The 18,614-nt window shown below is 45.0% G+C and overlaps 1 protein-coding gene across 1 annotated transcript in view; it reads right to left on the bottom strand.

Moving 5' to 3' along the window:
- SHROOM3 (shroom family member 3) overlaps positions 1–18,614 on the bottom strand; it is a 330,680-nt gene that overhangs the window by 206,437 nt on the left and 105,629 nt on the right. Inside the window, exon 2 of the mRNA XM_018049607.1 lies at positions 4,481–4,635. Coding sequence (XP_017905096.1) covers positions 4,481–4,635 — 155 coding nt within the window. The remainder of the gene's footprint in view (positions 1–4,480; positions 4,636–18,614) is intronic.

Raw genomic sequence — 18,614 nt, 5'->3', positions numbered from 1 at the left:
TCTTTGGCTCACTTCACATCGCATCATTTCTTCTCCATTTATCCACCTCTAGCTGCAGACCTCTGTGTACTCAGCAGCAGACACATTCTCTGTCCTAGAACATCCACGTCACCCCTTCACTCCCTCTTCCCAGAGGACTAAACCCTGCCTTCTTTATGGGTCAGCAGATCTCCTAAGGCCACTGACCCACAACTCACTTGAAACTCTGCATTTCTCTTGTCACTGTAGCCTTTTAAGGAGGTGTTTTTACTTTTGATTGTTTCTGGTCACTGGGTAAGACACTCTCAAAACTTATATAAACACCACTACCCTGATCTGCATTCTTGACATATTTATGATAGATGAGGAAGCCTGCCAACCTGAGGTGTTGCCCTTGTCCACCCAAAACTAACTTTAAGAGAAAAGGAGGCAGGTACAGATGGAAATGCCGACAAATATACATTTTCACTACACAAAGGATTTCTCCAGGAAACAGATTCCCTGATTACATTTCCTGGAAGCCACATAGATCTTTTCTTCAAAAATATAAAGATCACTTAGGAAAAAAACAAAGGCTAGTCAATAATATGGGCTTCCTGGATAGCTCAAATGGTAAAGAATCTGTCTCCAATGTGGGAGGCCTGGATTCGGTCCTTGTGTCGGGAGGATCCTTGGAGAAGGAAATAGCAACCCACTCCAGTATACTTGCCTGGAGAATTCCATGGACAGAGGAGCCTGGTAGGCTACAATCCATGGGATCGCAAAGAGTCAGACACAAGTAAATGAAATATCACAAGTTTCTCTGTCAGAATCAAGTGAAAGGAGATGACATTTCTGGACATGGCATGTGCCAAGATATAAAGGTAAGACGTCAGGAAAGCAACCGCTCTACTAAATACAAAGTCGGATTAATCCGGAGTATAAGGGCGTCTACCCAGTTCTCTGCGATGTAGGGGCGGAATGTCCATCCACATCTACTAGAGCACGTTCATAAATCCCCATCTCCAAATATGTGCTTCCCTGAGAGCTCAGTTGGTAAAGATGTATGAGGAGTAAAGACTACCCTCTTTCGGGGAGTTCAACTTTAAAAACCAACACATAATAGACGAGATAAGACATGTTCAAAAGGCATCTTAGAGACAAAATGTTTCCCACAGCAAAAGCACAGAGTGCACGGACTCTTTAGTAACCTTATCGATCCTATTAACATATCTAAAGAAAGAATGTGTCAATCAGCAAGGGGATTTGGAGCGGAGGGCAGAGAAGTCATGAGATGGGAGAGGAGCGCTTTGGCAGGACGCTTCCCTGCGGTCCAGAGGGGAAAGGGCCCTGATTCAGCAGCACGGGCATCTGGCCTGCCTGGCAGACGCATTCCTCATGGAAAGATGGGCCACCCGGCCAACATCGGGGAGGCCAGCACATTCTGGCGCCTCAGACCCACTCTTCAGCCTGAGATCAGCATGCAACCTCCTGACCTAGCTATGGTCAGACTTCCTATTTCGTTTTCCTGTGGGGATAAATTATACTGATTCTTGGTCACCTTGGTATATTTATTCCACTTAGAGTTGCGTTTTTCAAAATGAGCTACGTGTTGACATTCTGGTGTATGTCTTTCAATGATGTGAATTAACATTCCTAAATTCCACGAGAGGATGAGGGTGGGGGCTTCTTGATAACCAGGCACCCAGCATGTTCGGTAATAGGACAATACTCCATATCACTGTTGGCCTCTAACCTAATTCAGAATAATAATGAGCAAACGGTGCACATTTTCTACGTACTTAGATTTTGTACATTAAATCTTCGCAATTCCCTTGTGAGGCAGGAATTATTATTTCCCATTATTACTTTATAAAAGAGAGCCTGAGGTCACACAATTTGCAAACGACAAAGCCTGATTTCAATCCCAGGACTGTCTGTTGCCTGTTCCGCTAGACAAAATAATTCAGACCTCGTGTCACCATCAACTAGAAGACATAACTGGAAGCCAGCATGACTACTGTTCATAGAAGGAAACAAGGCAACCCTCTCCAGAGGTTAATCAATAACCAGAGTCCTGTCAAAACATTCTGAGTGTGGATTCCGCCATCAATCCTCAACAGATACATGCTAGGGCTCTCAAACTGACTTTGGGTTCCAATGTCAAAGTGAGTTCAAAGCTTTCAACACTCTCTGGATGCATGGGATGGGCCAATGGTTCTGAATCTTCCTACCCATCTATTTGAGAAATCGGCTTCCGTGTTCGGAATGAATGCTTGCTTTACTCATATATTGACCCACAAATAATGCCTGAAAGTGAAGTCGCTCAGTTGTGTCTGACTTTTTGTGACCCCGTGGACTGTAGCCCACCAGGCTTCTCCGTCCATGGGATTCTCCAGGCAAGAATACTGGAGTGGGTTGCCATTTCTTTCTCCAGGGGATCTTCCCGACCCAGGGATTGAACCCAGGTCTCTTGCATTGCAGGCAGACGCTTTAACCTCTGAGCCACCAGGGAAGCCCTAAATAATGCCTAGAGTTGGCCAAAAATAATAAAAATAATAGCAGCGGTATCTGTTATTACCATGAGTAACCATGTAGAATAGTTCATTACATTGGTCTAATCACCTTGTAACGTAGCTATTTTAATCCCTATTTAAAAATAAGGAAACTGAATCTTCAACCAGGCTAAGTAATTTCCCAAGATCACATGGGTAGATGACAGCCTTAGAATTTGAACCCAGGTCTGATCTGACTCTGGCGCCTATGCTTTGAGCCACGTTGCATCACTGTCCACCAGAGAAGCAAGGTCTAGTTAGAAGGCCCTGAAGAGAAACCAGACCCAGCCCAGCACACTGCAGAGAGTCACTGGAACCTGGGGACACGGTGGGACCATACCCACAGCTGTTATTTTTTTGTGGTTGGGAGGAGCTGCTTTTCTCCTCAGCACAGCCTCAAACAGCGAACTTAGAGGAATAAATAAATGCAGGGGTGAATGGAACTCTAGGACAGTGGTCCCCAACCTTCCTGGCACCAGGGACCAATTTCATGGAAGATAATTTTTCCATGGACCAGGGATGGAGAAACGGTTTGGGGATGATTCAAGTGCATAACATTTACTGTGCACTTTATTTCTAATTTGGGCTTCCCTCATAGCTTAGTTGGTAATGAATCCACCTGCAATGCAGGAGACTCTGGTTCGATTCCTGGGTCGGGAAGATCCGCTGGAGAAGAGATAGGCTATCTACTCCAGTATTCTTGGGCTTCTCTTGTGGCTCAGCTGGTAAAGAATCCACCTGCAATACCAGAAACCTGGGTTCAAACCCTGGGTTGGGAAGATCCCCTGGAGAAAGGAAAGACTACCCACTCCAGTATTCTGGCCTAGAGACTTCCATGGACTGTATAGTCCAAGGGGTCGCAAAGCGTTGGACATGACTGAGCGACTTTTACTTTCTTTCTAATCTTATGCCTCCACTGACTGTTCAGAAGCCCAGAGATTGTAGACCTCTGACTTAAGAGACTATGTGAGGCCTGATGAAAAGACCAGCTTACTGTCAACATCTTAAAAATGGCATGGCTTGATTAATGACTCCTGAAGTTCCAGCCAATTTAAACATCCTCAAATATTATAACATTTAGTTGCCTTGTGAGGTAGCCAAAACCTGATTAATGAAGAAATACCTTAATGTGTAAGCCCAGGACTTAGTAGGTCAGGGCAATAAGGCTCATGCGGCCTGGTGAAGTGGGACCAGCAGCATCTAGACTCCTCTGTGGCTCGTCCACTTACAAGCCTTCAGTGACCTGCTTAACCATCTTGCCTATACAATGAGGATAATGATAGCTATCTCACCAGATTCTGTGCAGACTAAATGAACGTAGTTATATATGTTAATGTAAAACATCTCCAGCAATGCTTGGTTTGACATAATAATTGCAAAAAACATTTTAACTTCCTTCCACAGGTAATTCCCTCCACTAAGAGGTGTTCTCCTGGAACTAGGAAGCTTCTAACTTTAAGGCATCATAAACCAATCACAAGGCAAACCTTTTCCAACAAAGGAAACATCACTATCACAACCAGAGAAATAAAACAAACCAAACAAAAGCAGGAATTCACTTGTTTTGACGATATCCCCTACCCCTGGGAGTAGGTCAGGTAAGTGGAATGCTCTCCAAGTCTTCAAGCCTGGGGCTGTCTCTGGTCCCACAGGGAGGCAACACCTCATAGTGCTCTGACCACATCGGGGATCAGGGTCACTTTCCATCAGGCCCAGAAATGTGGAAAGTACAGTGAACCCTGCCAAGCCAACACCTGCTGGGAAAACTAGGGTTTCACAAGACAGGCATATCTAAAATGTCTTCACAGGCCACAAGATGTGCAAGAAAAAAGGAAAGTTACCTGGTGATGGGGGTGGGGGTGGGGGGGCTGAGGTACCATAAAATTCACATGGCAAGGATTAAGGAACAGGCTCTTTACGGGAGGGGGAGGCGCAGGAGGAACCTGGCGCCCACCCATCCTGCCTACCTGCGCACCACCAGCCGCAGAGTCTTGTAGGATCCTTTCACCAAGGAAACGGCCTCCCTCCGGGAGCTGCTCAGTGCCACCTCGTTGATGTTCACCACCTCGTCCCCAGCCCGCAGTCTGGAGCTCACCAGGTCCGCTTTGCCCCCTTCTTTGATCTGCTTGGAGAGAGGAGGATCCAGAGGTGAGCAGCCTGTTTCCCGCAGAGCCCGCCCACTGCCAGCGGCCACGCCCATTCCCGCCGTTTGCATCCGCAAGGCAGGGATGACTTCCTGTTTCCACACCTTCCAGCACCCAGCACCCAGCCAGCCACAGAGGGCATTCAGAAACAGAGGGTAAAGGGCTGAAAGAACTCGATTTCCATCCAAAAGCCACTCACGACCTCCATCTTCAGCACCCACTCCGAGTCCCTCAAAGCAACTGTTTTATTCCTTTAGAAGTTGCCGCCTTCTTACCTCATTTTTTTTTTGAGGGGGGATGTCTAAAATTAATAAATAATAAAATAAATTAATAAAATAATGAAAATAGCCCTCTTCTGCTATCTGGGGGCTTCCCAGGTGGGGCTAGTGGTAAAGAACCTGCCTGCCAATGGAAGAGATGTAAAAGACACAGGTTCCATCCCTGGGTGGGAAGATCCCCTGGAGAAGGAATAGCAACCCACTCCAGTATTCTAGCCTGGAGAATCCCACGAACAGAGGAGCCTGGAGGGCTACGGTCCATGGGGTTGCAAAGAGTCGGACACAACTGTAGTGACTTAGCTCACACACAAAAAATTATAACTCACAGGATAAATAAACAGTGGTGGATCCAGACAATGGAATATTATTTAGCACTAAAAAGAAATGAACTCACAAACCATGAAAAGGCATGGAAGAACTTTCTTTCAATGCATGTTAATAAAGGAAAGAAGCCAATATCAAAAGGTTACATATGGGATGATTCCAACTCTATGACATTCTGGAAAAGACAAAATTATGGAAACAATAGAAAGAGCAGTAGCTAGATAGATGGGCAGAATAGACAGAGCACATAGGATGTTTAGAACCGTGAAACTATTCTGTGTGATACTATAAGGTTGGCTACATGACATTATACCCGAGACTGTACAACACCAAGAGTGAACCCTAACATCAACTATGGACTTTGGGTGACAAGGATGTGTCGTTGTAGGTTCATCACTCATAACACATGCTTGTCACATGTCTCCACTGTGACAAGGAGATTGGCAATGGGCGAGCTTATGCAAGCAATCAAGGAGCGGGAACACGTGGACACTCTCTCTACTTTCTGCTCAACTTTGCTGTGAATTTTAAAACTGATGGACTTCTCCAGGCCAGAACACTGGAGTGGGTAGCTGTTCCCTTCTCCAAGAGATCTTCCCAACCCAGGGATGGAACCCAGGTCTCCCACATTGCAGGTGGATTCTTTACCAGCTGAGCCACCAGGGAAGCCCAAACAGAAAATTACCTCACTGCAGCAACTGAGTTAACATGAGTAGTGTTAGTCAATCAGTTGTGTTTGACTCTCTTTGAGACCCCATGGACTGTAGCCCGCCAGGCTACTCTGTCCACAGAATTCTCCAGGCAAGAATACTGGAGTGGGTTACCATTCCCTTCTCCAAAGGATCTTCCCAACCCAGGGATCAAACCCAGGTCTCCTGCATTGCAGATAGACTCCTTACCGTCTGAGTCACCAGGGAAGCATTTTATATAAAATAAATGAAGTCTACTAAAAATCCTAATTCATTCAACAAAATAATTCAACATTTGCTTTATGCCAGAAGTTGTTCCAGGAGCTAAGGCTGTAACAGTGGGCAAAACATACAGAAACTCTCTTCTGGTGCTTAAGGCAGAGGCGGAAAGCAAACACTAAACAGAGTAAACAAGTAAATGATGTTTTGATGAAGCTGTCTTCCCTGGTGGTCCAGGGGTTAAGAATCTGCCTGCCAATGAAGAAGACACAGGTTTGATCCCAGGTCCAGGAAGATTCCACATACCTTACAGCAACTAAGCTTGTGAGCCACCACTGCTGAAGTGCACGCACCCTAGAGCTGTGCTCCATAACAAAAGAAGACACCCGAGTGAGAAGCGCACACACCCCAACTAGAGAGTAGGACCTGATTTCTGCACCTGGAGAAAAGCCCGCGCAGCAAAAGACCCCACACAGCCAAACATTAAAAAATAAAATAAGTGATAGGCAGGTTTAAAAAAAAATTGACAAAGTGCTTTGGAAACCAACAGAGCAAAATAATGCTTGATCCTATGGCATGTCAATAATGATGAAACAGAATTAAAAGGGACAAAAATAAAACAAAAACAAGTAAACAAGCCTGACCCATATAGCTTTCTTTTTTCAATTATTGCTCTCCAGAATTGCCCATATGTTCAAAAACCTTCAGTAGGCCTTAATATATATAAAATAAACCAAATTCCTATAAAAATTTTGTAAATTGTGTCCTTGCTAACTTTTGTTTTAGCTCTGTGGGGTCACACAGAGTCAGACATGACTGAAGCAACTTGGCAGCAGCAGCAGCAGCAGCATGCTAAAATTTATACTTCATTTTTAAGATAGTGTTCATTAATTTATTATTAAATCACTATATTCATTAATTTATAATGAAGGATGAAAATAATACAGAAAGTATGTAAAGGGAAAAGTAAGTTATACCCCGGCTCATCCCATTTTACTCTTTAAAGGTAACCACTGTTGGTGCTTCCCTGCTGGTCCAGTGGTTAAAAATCTGCCTTGCAATTTGAGGGACACCAGTTCGATACCTAGTCCAGGAAGATTCCACATGCCAAGGGGCAGCTAAGCCCTGTGCAGAAACTAATGAAACTGTGTTCTGGAGCCTGCTAGACACAACTACTCAGCCAAGTGCTGCAGCTACGGAAAGAAAGCTGAGCACCCTAGATCCCGTGCTCTGCAACAAGAGAAAGCCGCTGCAGTGAGAAGCCTGAGCACGGCAAGAAGAGTAGCTCCTGCTCATCACAACCAGAGAAAGCCCTCTCGAAGCAACAAAGACCCAGCACAGCCAAAAGTACAAATAAATATTAATAAATATTTATTATTTAAAAAAAAATAAAGGCAACTACTATTTACAGTTTAGCTTATGAATGTCATATACAGATGGTCCCTGACTTAATGTGGTTCAACTTAAGATTTTTCTACTTTACAGTGGTGTGAAAGCGATACTCATTCAGTAAAAACTGTACTTCCCATTTTGAGCTTTCCCTGGGCTAGCAGCATACTCTCTCATGATGCTGGGCAGTAGCAGCAGCCACAGTTTGTAGTCAGCCAAGCGATCACTAGGATAAAGACTGATACACTTAAAACCATTCTGTGTCCTTACTACCATCCTGGTTTCACTTTCAGTTTCAGTTCAGTTCAGTTGCTCAGTCATGTCTGACTCTGCGATCCCATGAATCACAGCACGCCAGGCCTCCCTGTCCATCACCAACTCCTGGAGTTTACCCAAACTCATGTCCATCGAGTTGGTGATGCCATCCAACCATCTCATCCTCTGTCGTCCCCTTCTCCTCCTGCCCCAAATCCCTCCCAGCATCAGGGTCTTTTCCAATGAGTCAACTCTTCGCACGAGGTGGCCTAGGTATTGGAGTTTCAGCTTCAGCATCAGTCCTTCCAGTGAACACCCAGGACTGATCTCCTTTAGGATGGACTGGTTGGATCTCCTTGCAGTCCAAGTAGTAAATTACATGAAATATTCAACACTGTTATTAAACACTCTTCATTTTAGATGATTTGCCCAACTGTAGGCTAATGTTATGGCACCCCACTCCAGTACTCTTGCCTGGAAAATATCATGGATGGAGGAGCCTGGTGGGCTGCAGTCTATGGGGTCACTAAGAGTCAGACACGACTGAGCGACTTCACTTTCACGCATTGGAGAAGGAAATGGCAACCCACTCCAGTGTTCTTGCCTGGAGAATCCCAAGGACAGGGGAGCCTGGTGGGCTGCCATCTATGGGGTCGCACAGAGTCAGACACGACTGAAGTGACTTAGCAGCAGCAGCAGCAGCAGGCTAATGTTAAGTGTTCTGAGCATGTTTAAGGTGGGCTAAGCTAAGTTCACAATAAACTGTGGAAAATTCTGAAAGAGATAGGAATACCAGACCACCTGACCTGCCTCTTGAGAAACCTATATGCAGGTCAGGAAGCAACAGTTAGAACTGGACATGGAACAACAGACTGGTTCCAAAGAGGAAAAGAAGTACGTCAAGGCTATATATTGTCACCCTGCTTATTTAACTTCTATGCAGACTACATCATGAGAAACACTGGGCTGGATGAAGCACAAGCTGGAATCGAGATTGCCTGGAGAAATATCAATCACCTCAGATATGCAGATGACTCCACCCTTATGGCAGAAAGTGAAGAGGAACTAAAAAGCCTCCTGATGAAAGTGAAAGAGGAGAGTGAAAAGTTGACTTAAAGCTCAACATTCAGAAAACTAAGATCATGGCATCTGGTCCCATCACTTCATGGGAAATAGATAGGGAAACAGTAGACACAGTGCCAGACTTTATGTTTTTGGGCTCCAAAATCACTGCAGATGGTGATTGCAGCCGTGAAATTAAAAGACGCTTACTCCTTGGAAGGAAAGTTATGACCAACCTAGATAGCATATTCAAAAGCAGAGACATTACTTTGCCGACTAAGGTCCGTCTAGTCAAGGCTATGGCTTTTCCAGTAGTCATGTACGGATGTGAAAGTTGGACTGTGAAGAAGGCTGAGCACCGAACAATTGATGCTTTTGAACTGTGGTGTTGGAGAAGACTCTTGAGAGTCCCTTGGACTGCAAGGAGATCCACCCAGTCCATTCTGAAGGAGATCAGCCCTGGATGTTCTTTGGAAGGAATGATGCTAAAGCTGAAACTCTAGTACTTTGGCCACCTCATGTGAAGAGTTGACTCATTGGAAAAGACCCTGATGCTGGGATTGGGGGCAGGAGGAGAAGGGGACGACAGAGGATGAGATGGCTGGGTGGCATCACCGATTCTATGGACATGAGGTTTGGTGAACTCCAGGAGTTGGTGATGGACAAGGAGGCCTAGCGTGCTGCGATTCATGCATGGGGTCACAAAGAGTCAGACAAAACTGAGTGACTGAACTGAACTGAACTGAAGCTAAGTTCGGTAGGTTAGATGTATCTAATGTATTTTTGACTTAATGATATTGTCAACTTACAATGAGGGTATTGGGATGTAACCTCATGTAAGTCAATGAAGACCTGTATATATATGTGTATGTGTGTGCATTTTTTCTTTTCACAAAAATGACATCATGCTATACCCACCCCCTCAACCATCTTTTGGCTTTTAACAGAGAGCCATTAAACTGAGGTGGATAAGAGTTTGAGGCGTCAAACAGGTAACTTTGGTAAGAGGAAGTCACTTATTCTTTTGAGTCTTCAGACTCCCATGTTAAACAGGAGATAGCAATAGCAGTTCTGCAGGGAGGATGAACGAGATAAGCCGCCTGAATTGGTGAACACGGCTCCAGCTCCCAGATTATGGTAAGATTTTATAAGTAGTAGCCATTGTTTTCAGAAGTCTTATATATCCTGAAGATACTTCCTTTTATACCACATTCTGCTATAACATTTTGGTACAATTCATTTAGCCACCCTTTCTTGTTGGTCATTTCCCCTGCCTTTCTACCCTTTTCATCCCACTAAACTTCCCTGCCAACCTCTTGTAGATTCGCTTTCCCCTCAAACATACTTGGCACACTCTAACCTCAAGCCCTACCCCAGTGGCTCAGTCACCCTCTACCTGGATCACTCCCCACTACTCACAGCACCGAGGTCACCTATAAAAACTGCAATATTCCCTCACGGTTAAGAGCTGGGGCTCTGGAGCCAGATAGTCGGGCTCTGAGGCTTCCCAGCTGTGTGACTTTGAGCAGCTCATTTAACCTTACGGTGCCTCAGTTTCCTCTTCTGTAAGATGATAGGGTTTACCACAGAGTCTGTCATGAGGATCAAGTGAGTTCATCAAGAAAAGGGCTTGGCGCATAGTGCGTGTGTTAGTCTCTCAGTCGCGTCTGACTCTGCGTCTCCATGGACTGTAGCCCATCAGACTCTTCTGTCCATGGAATTCTCCAGGCAAGAATACTGGAATGGGTTGCCATGCCCTCCTCCAGGAGATCTCCCCAACCCAGGGGTTCAACAGTATGTATTCAATAAAGTTGAAGTCTATCGACTATCCAATCTTTGAGGCCAAGTTCAAATCCCATCTCCTCTAAGCCTTTTCTGATCTCTCATAAATATCCCCTGACTCTCTTGCACCTGCAATCTGTCCTTTAAGAAGTGTCCCCCACTCCCCGGCATTGTGGGAGAACCAAATGAATAAAATACTACATAAACTGTGAAATGACATTACAGCAATAATAAACTAAATAGATAATTTACCAGATAGATAGTTTATTATTGTTATACTACTTGAACACAATGCTTGTGGTTATCACACTCTTTTGGCACAGCTATTTAAGGCTGTGCCTGTTCCCTGCCCACAGTCCCACCTTATCCCCAGCTTGGGCTGTGAACTATGAAGAGAGGAACTGACTCCATCTTTACTTAGCCCAGAATGCCTCCCCAGAGGTTTGCACACAGGGCCTCCTTGTACTGGTTCATTCATTCAGCCAAGATTCACAAGCATCTACTGTGTGCCAGGTATGGAGCTAAAAGCTGAGGGAGCAGTGATGAACACCACAGACACAACAGTCCTATTTAAGTCCCAGTTTGTAGAATTAAATCCCCTCTCTGCTGCTCTACTATTTGCCAATATTTTCAGTAAGATGAGAATGAAATGAGGCCTAGGAAATAACCAATTTCTTATATTAAAAAGGAAGTCAAGAAAAGCTCATTTGTACAGTTTATATCATGTTTTTCTCATGACTGACTTACTGTGAAAGTAAGTGTTACCAGAAAGAATGGCCTAAAGACTCTCATTGTTGTTCACGGTTCTGATAAACTATTTCTACACCCCAGATGGTAACAGAATCCAAGTGCAATACAGGAGACAGGAGACATAAGAGTCGCGAGTGCAATGCCTGTCTTGAGAAGATCCCCTAGAGAAGGAAATGGCAACCCACTCCAGTCTTCTTGCTGGGAAATCTCATGCACAGAAGAGCCTGGCAGGCCACAGTCTGTGTGGCTGCAAAGAGTTGGACATGATTGAGGGACTAACGCTTTCACTTTCACTTTTTTTACCAAGCATTAGTTGGGTACTTGTTTTGATTCTCAAATCTCTCCATATTCTCTGATTGATTCATGGTCTCTTCAGATTTTTCATTGGAGATGACTTTTAGACCTTTCCTCTAACACTAATCTTTTGCATAAGCCTTCCCCCTATATTTTCAGTTTCTTTTTTCCTCTTCCTCATTTTTCCTCCAAATACCCCTCCTCCATCATGAAACTGCCTTATCAACCCAGATAGAATTGCTCTCTCTCCTCCATACCATTTCTGCCTGCCTGGAGGCAAGCCACAGCGCTGCCTCTGTCATAGGTATTTCTGGCCATGCTCTGTCCCTTCTTCTGGGTTTTAAACTCTGGAAGTCAGACACTTCTGTTCACAGCTATTTTTTGAGCACGTACCAAGAGTCAGGCACTGTTCTGCTGCTGCTGCTGCTGCCAAGTCGCTTCAGTCGTGTCCGACTCTGTGCGACCCCAGAGATGGCAGGGCACCAGGCTCCCCCGTCCCTGGGATTCTCCAGGCAAGAACACTGGAGTGGGTTGCCATGTCCTTCTCCAATGCACGAAAGTGAAGAGTAAAAGTGAAGTCGCTCAGTCGTGTCCAGACTCTTAGCGACCCCATGGACTGCAGCCTATCAGGCTCCTCCACCCGTGTGATTTTCCAGGCAAGAGTACTGGAGTGGGTCGCCATTGCCTTCTCCAGGCACTGTTCTAGGCCTGGGGAAAAGTTAAGGAAAGAAGCGTACTTTATGTGCTCCTTTCCTGGAGTTTACACTTTAGCATATTCTTTCCTTTTGTTAATTGAAGTATAATTGCTTTGCAATATTGTGTTAGTTTCTGCTGTACAACGCAGTGAATCAGCTATGTGTCTGCGTATATCGACTCCCTCCCTCCCACCTCACCCGCATCCCACCCCTCTAGGTCATCACAGAGCCCCGAGCTGAGCTCCTCTTCCCACCCTCCTCTCCCCCCCACCCCATGTGCACTTGTCTGTTCGCCACGTCTGTGTCTCTATTTCTGCCCTGCGAATAGGTTCATTTGTCCCACTTTTCTATATTCCACGTTATATGCATTCATATATGATATTTGTTTTTCTCTGACTTGCTTCACTCTATACGACAGGCTCTAGGTCCATCCAGTTTTTAATATAGTTCATATCTTTGCATTAAAAGCCTGATGCCTTCACGGAGGCAGTTCAGAGAACACGGTAATAATGGTGGTTTAGTCACTAAGTCGTGTCTTGCGACCCCGTGGACTGTAGCCTGCCAGGCTCCTCTGTCCATGGGATTTCCCAGGCAAGAATATTGGAGTGGGCAGCCATTCCCTTCTCCAGAGGATCTTCCCAACCCAAGCATCAAACCCAGGCCTCCTGCATTGCAGGCAGATTCTTTCCTGCTGAGCCACCAGAAAAGCCCCTTCAGAGAACATATAGTGACCCAAACAAGGCTGAGTTCTTTCTGTTCTTTGGGTGCTTCAATTCATCTATGTACATAACTCTCCCTGGAAGGTTAGGCAGTTTGCAGTGAGTCAGTGGAGTTCAGGAAGTTCTGCTTGATTCCAAGATTCACCCAGGGGTTCTATTCCAAAAAAAAATCGAGTCCCAGTTGGTCCAAGTGAGGCTGGAGTTGAGCCAGCTGGGCACGAAATGCAGACCCCCTCATCTAATGCCTTTTGACTAACCGCATTAAGGACTGCCAGATCACCAGTCTGTGGATTACCTGGGACCCCTATGTTCCCCTCTTCCTCGTCTGCTGCTGGTTCTTCTGCCGCCTTCCTATTGTGTCAGTGGATATTCTACCTGTTGGTCACTCAGGCAGTAAGCCTGATTGCCAAGAAAGTGGAAACTATTGGCTAAGACAAGACTGAATCACCTTAATCAATACAATTGACTCCATTTATTATCACAAATGAGAAATGGAGATACTGAGATACATTTTCTGATGCACTAACAACTAATTGATTTCTAATCTACTGAGCCTGACTAAATGCATAAATCTTACATTTATATCAATTATTCACAGTATTTTTTCAGGTATGTAAAAAACAAGACCTTATTTTTATAGAGTTCAATTTCTATGTCAGATACTAACTTCTGGGGGAAAGTCAGTCATTTCTATCATTTTTTTGTGCATTTTGGTTAAAAACCAGCCTATTCAAAACTTCTCTCCTCCCTGTATTTTTTTCAGGATGTGGCAACTGGTTCAAGGGAGGATCGTGGTCACCTGATGTTGGTGGACAGCCTGGCCTATTTTTCAAATTATTATTAAAGTATAGTGGTTAATAACATATTATTAAATTATGTTGTCCAAGCTCTGCTGTACAGCAAAATGAGTCAGTTATACACAAATATACATTCTTTCTTTATAGTCTTATCAATTATGGTTTGTGGTAGGATATTGAATATAGTTCCCTGTGCTATACAGTAGGACCTTGTTGTCATACTGTTTATCTCAAATCATTATTATGACTTTTTAAAAAAACTTCTATTTACAAAAGGTTTAACAATAATTCACTTGAACTATTCATCAAAGAGGATTATACTTCTAACCTCATGCCCTGCTGATACTGTCAGCAAGACTCAGTGAAAAATGAAGCTTATTATTTTAAACCCTTGGACCAATACTGGAGCAGCTAAAGAGGTCACTGGCGCTGTTTGTTCAATTTCACCTGCAGAGACTTTACTTATTCCAAGAATGTGATGGTCAACAAGTTAAATGACTTCAGATAATGTACCTTGTACAGCTGGGTTGGAAATCCCTAAGCTAACAAGGGGAGAAGGTGATTATACATTTGGAAATTTAGTAGGCTTCTTCCCTTCTCAAATTCTAAATGCATCCACACCTTTAGGATTAAAGTAACTTTCCTCCTGTGACCGTGTACGGAGTTGGTTTTTCAAACATTTATAGTCTTTTACATTTCAATACATTTAGCTCCTGACATAGTGCCAATCAGGGCTTCCCAGGTGGCACTAGAGGTAAAGAATCTGCCTGCCAATGCAAGAGACAAAAGAGACTTGTGTTCGATCCCCGGGTCAAGAAGACCTCCTGGAGGAGAGCATGGCAACCCATTCCAGTATTCTTGCCTAGAGAATCCCATGGACAGAGGAGCCTGGTGGGCTAGTGTCCATCTGGTTGCAGAGTTGGACACGACTGAAGCGACTTGCAGGCATATAGCACCAATCATAGTAAGTGATTAATAAGCCTTTGTTGAGCACACCTGGAGAAGCTGATTTTAAATAAATACAATACTGGGTGATACATTCACACATTCAAAACATGATACAGGCAAAATATAGGTAAAGGGGAGAGTTGTGTGTCCGTGTCAGCAACTGGACGTGTGTTGCAGAGGAGCAAGAAGTCAGACCTGGGGACTTCCCCGGTGGTCCAGTGGTAAAGAATTAACTTTCCAGGGCTTCCCTGGTGACTTAGTGGTAAAGAATCCGCCTGCCAGTGCAGGAGATTACGGGTTTGATCCCTGATTCGAGAAGGGATCTTCTTCACACGCATCTAGTCCCAGGTGCCACAACTATTGAGCTTGTGCTCTAGAGCCAGGGAACCGCGCAACTCCTGAAACCCTCACACCCTAGAGCCTGTGCTCTTCAACAAGAGAAGCCACCGCAATGAGAACCCGGCGCACCACAACTAGAGAGTAGCCTCTGCTTGTTGCAGCTAGAAAAAAGCCTGCTCAGCAACGAAGGCTCAGCACAGCCAAAAAAAAATATAGAGAGAAAATAGACAAATAATAATGAAAAGAATTAGCCTGCTAACGTAGGAGACACAGGTTTGATCCTTGGTCAGGGAGCTCGAATCCCACACACCCTGAAGCAACTAAGCCCACGTGCCCTAGAACCCGTGCTCCACAACGAGAGAGGCCACTGCAGCGGGAGAGAAGCCCGGGCACTGAAATGAGAGAGTAGCCCCTGCTCGCCACAACCAGAGAGAAGCCCACGTACCAACGGAGACCCAGCACAACCAAAAATTAATTAATTAAAAAAGAAAAGTCAGGCCCTTCCTTTCCCCTCCCCAAGACTCTAACCCCTGCAGCCCAGTCTAAATGCACAGGCATGAAGCTGCCCTCTGGGGATGGGTCCTGTGTTCTTCTTCCCCTGGCTTTGTGCCCTCCAAACACAAATCCCGCGACTCTATGCCCTGCCCCCCAGCCCTGTTCTCCATCTTATTCATCACAACAGCATCAGCCACAGCTTCACTAGGATCAGAAGCACATCGTGGGCAGCAACCTGGTGATCCTCTTACAACTTCAATTAGATCAGGTCACCCTCCTCTGCAAGACCCTCGCCTCCAGAAACCAGAAACCAGATCTCTCCCTGTGAACCACAGCCCCTGCTGGGTTTGGCCTCCTTACCTCTCCGCCTCCTGCGGTTCTCCTTCCTGCTTACTCATCTCCAGCCCGAAGCCCCCTGAGGCAGGTGGAATTTGTCAGGCAAGCTCCTGGCTCAGGTAGGCTCTTGTACCTGTTGTTCCCTCAGCCTGGAATGCTTTTCCCTCGAGTCATCCCTCGCCCATCCTCTCACCTTCTCCAGGTCTTTACACTAATTCAGCTTCTGGAGGAATTTCAGCCTCTCCTCTTCCTTCCCATCTTTCGTTTTTTCTTCAGCACTTCGGTCATGATCCAACTCACTCTACTTTTTACTTCTGTATCTTGTTGACCGTCTGTCTACCCCATGTCAGCTGCATGGGGGCAGGGACTTGGGTCTGTTTTGTTCACTGCCATGTCCCCAGTGCTCAGGACTGCATGGGGCACATAGGGCTGCTCAGTATTTACTGTATAAGGGAACATCAGCATTGCTATCAGCTGTTGCATGCCTTCTGTGTTTTGGTAACTTTATTGCATCATCCGAAAAGTCACAAAGATTCTGTAAGATACTATGATCTCCTTTTGTTATAAATGCAAACAGTAAAGACTCAGAGGGGTCAGATGACCTGCTCAGGGTTGCAGACTCAGTTACACAGCAGAGCTGGAGCTGAAATTCAGAGCCCACATTTGCCAGCCTGCTGCCAGGAGAATTCCCCAGGTCTCTATCCCCAAGCTAACACTTCTTCATTTGTCTGCCTGATCCTTCATGCGCCCAAGAAAACAGTCACCCCACACTCCTGTGTCCTGACCGTTCTTTCAGGGATCCTAAGAACTCTGGAGCTATAATATGAGCTCACAAGTTCACAGCTTCCACAGGAGAAAGAGTTGGCATTGCAATGCCCCAGCGCAGGGAGATGGCCTGGCCAAGTGCAGCTGAACATGTAATGGTTTCCATTTACAATTCTATCCGGGGTTTTAATTAAAATCAAACTCTTCTAGTAGACATCTGCCACAGTTGAATTTCACCTGCATTCTAATGTCTGAATTCTTAAGTGATTCCTTTTCCTCTCCTGACTACTTTCATTCCTGGATGGTGCCAAGGAAGGAGTATGAGGAGAACAGGGGACTTCAATAACTCACAGTCAATCCAGTGAAATATACAATTTGTTTGCTGTTTTGTGAGAAGAAATAAACTCTTCATAAGTGGAAAAATTGTATCAAAGGAATAACAAACCACAGAAAGATTAACAAATAAGTAAAGAAATGGTAAGGATCTTTCAGACAAAGCTGTTGGAGTACCGCTTTTTTATTGACTTAGAATTATCATTATAACTTGGTGGGCATTCTTGGTTTTAGACTGTACATAAAGTAGGAACGATCAGATAAAGTGAAATTTTAAAAGTTCTTCCCAGGAACTGTATGGGGCTCTGAGGTCCTATGAAATGAGCAAGCACTTCTTGAACCCCAGAACTAACCTCGGGACTTAAAACAGAGAAACATCCCCTTGAGTTGCCCTGGGTGACATGAGAGTACACGTATGATGCTTCCCTTTCTCATCACCTGCTTCTCATCTAACCCCAAATCATTAGGTTTATACTGTTGAAAGCTCCCTTTTCCAGTTATAAAATGCTGTGTATGGTAGTAGAAGAAAGAACACTAGGTTAAGAGTCAGGACTGTGCTCACTCAGTTGTGTCAGACTCTTTTGTAACCCTATGGACTGTAGCCCGCAAGGCTCCTCTGTCCATGGGATTTCCCAGGGAAGAATACTGGAGTTGGGTACCCATTCCCCACTCCAGAGAATCTTCCCAACCTAGGGATTGAACCTGAATCTCTTGGGTCTCCTGCATTGGCAGGTGGATGCTTTACCACTACACCACCTGGGAAGCCCAAGAGTCAGGAATCCTGTGCCCTAATCCAGACTCTGGCCTTTAATCTGTGGGGCCCTGGATGAGCCTCTTATCCATAACATGACCTGTTGGTCATCTATTTCCACTTAAGATGACCAATAAGGAAAATTCCAGTTTTATTTTAAATTGGAATACATATACAACAGCTTCCCAGATAGATTTGTGGTAAAGAGTCTGCCTGCCAATGCAGGAGCTTCAGGTTTGATCTCTGGGTCGGGAAGATTCCATAGAGAAGGAAAGGGCAACCTGCTCTAGTATTCTTGCCTGGGAAATCCCATGGAGGGAAAAGACTAGCAGGCTACAGTCCATGAGATCCCGAAAAGTCGGGCACAACTGAGCACACACAGATAGAACAGCTACTACTTAAAATTATATAATCACTTTCTTCTGTTCTTTTCTTTTTAAAAAAAATTTATTCAGTTGCTCCGGGTCTTAAGTGGCAGCATGTGGGATCTCTGACCTTTAGTTGCAGCATATGGGATATAGTTCCTGACAAGGGATCAAACCCAGGCCCCTTGCATTGGGAGTGCAGAATCTTGGCCTCTGGACGGCCAGGGAAGTCCCCATGTTTTGTTATTTCCTAAATACAAGGTATATCCTTTATTTTCCAAGGTTCATCACTTGGATGGAAGGAAGGTAGAAGCAGGGTATGTAAGAACTGGGGGCTCGAGAGGTAGACCACATGGGTAGGAATCTTACCTC

The sequence above is a fragment of the Capra hircus genome, chromosome 6 (assembly GCF_001704415.2).
Source record: "Capra hircus breed San Clemente chromosome 6, ASM170441v1, whole genome shotgun sequence".
Taxonomy (NCBI): domain Eukaryota; kingdom Metazoa; phylum Chordata; class Mammalia; order Artiodactyla; family Bovidae; genus Capra; species Capra hircus.
Note: the sequence above shows the minus strand (reverse complement) of the source record. Positions and strands in the feature narration are given on the sequence as shown.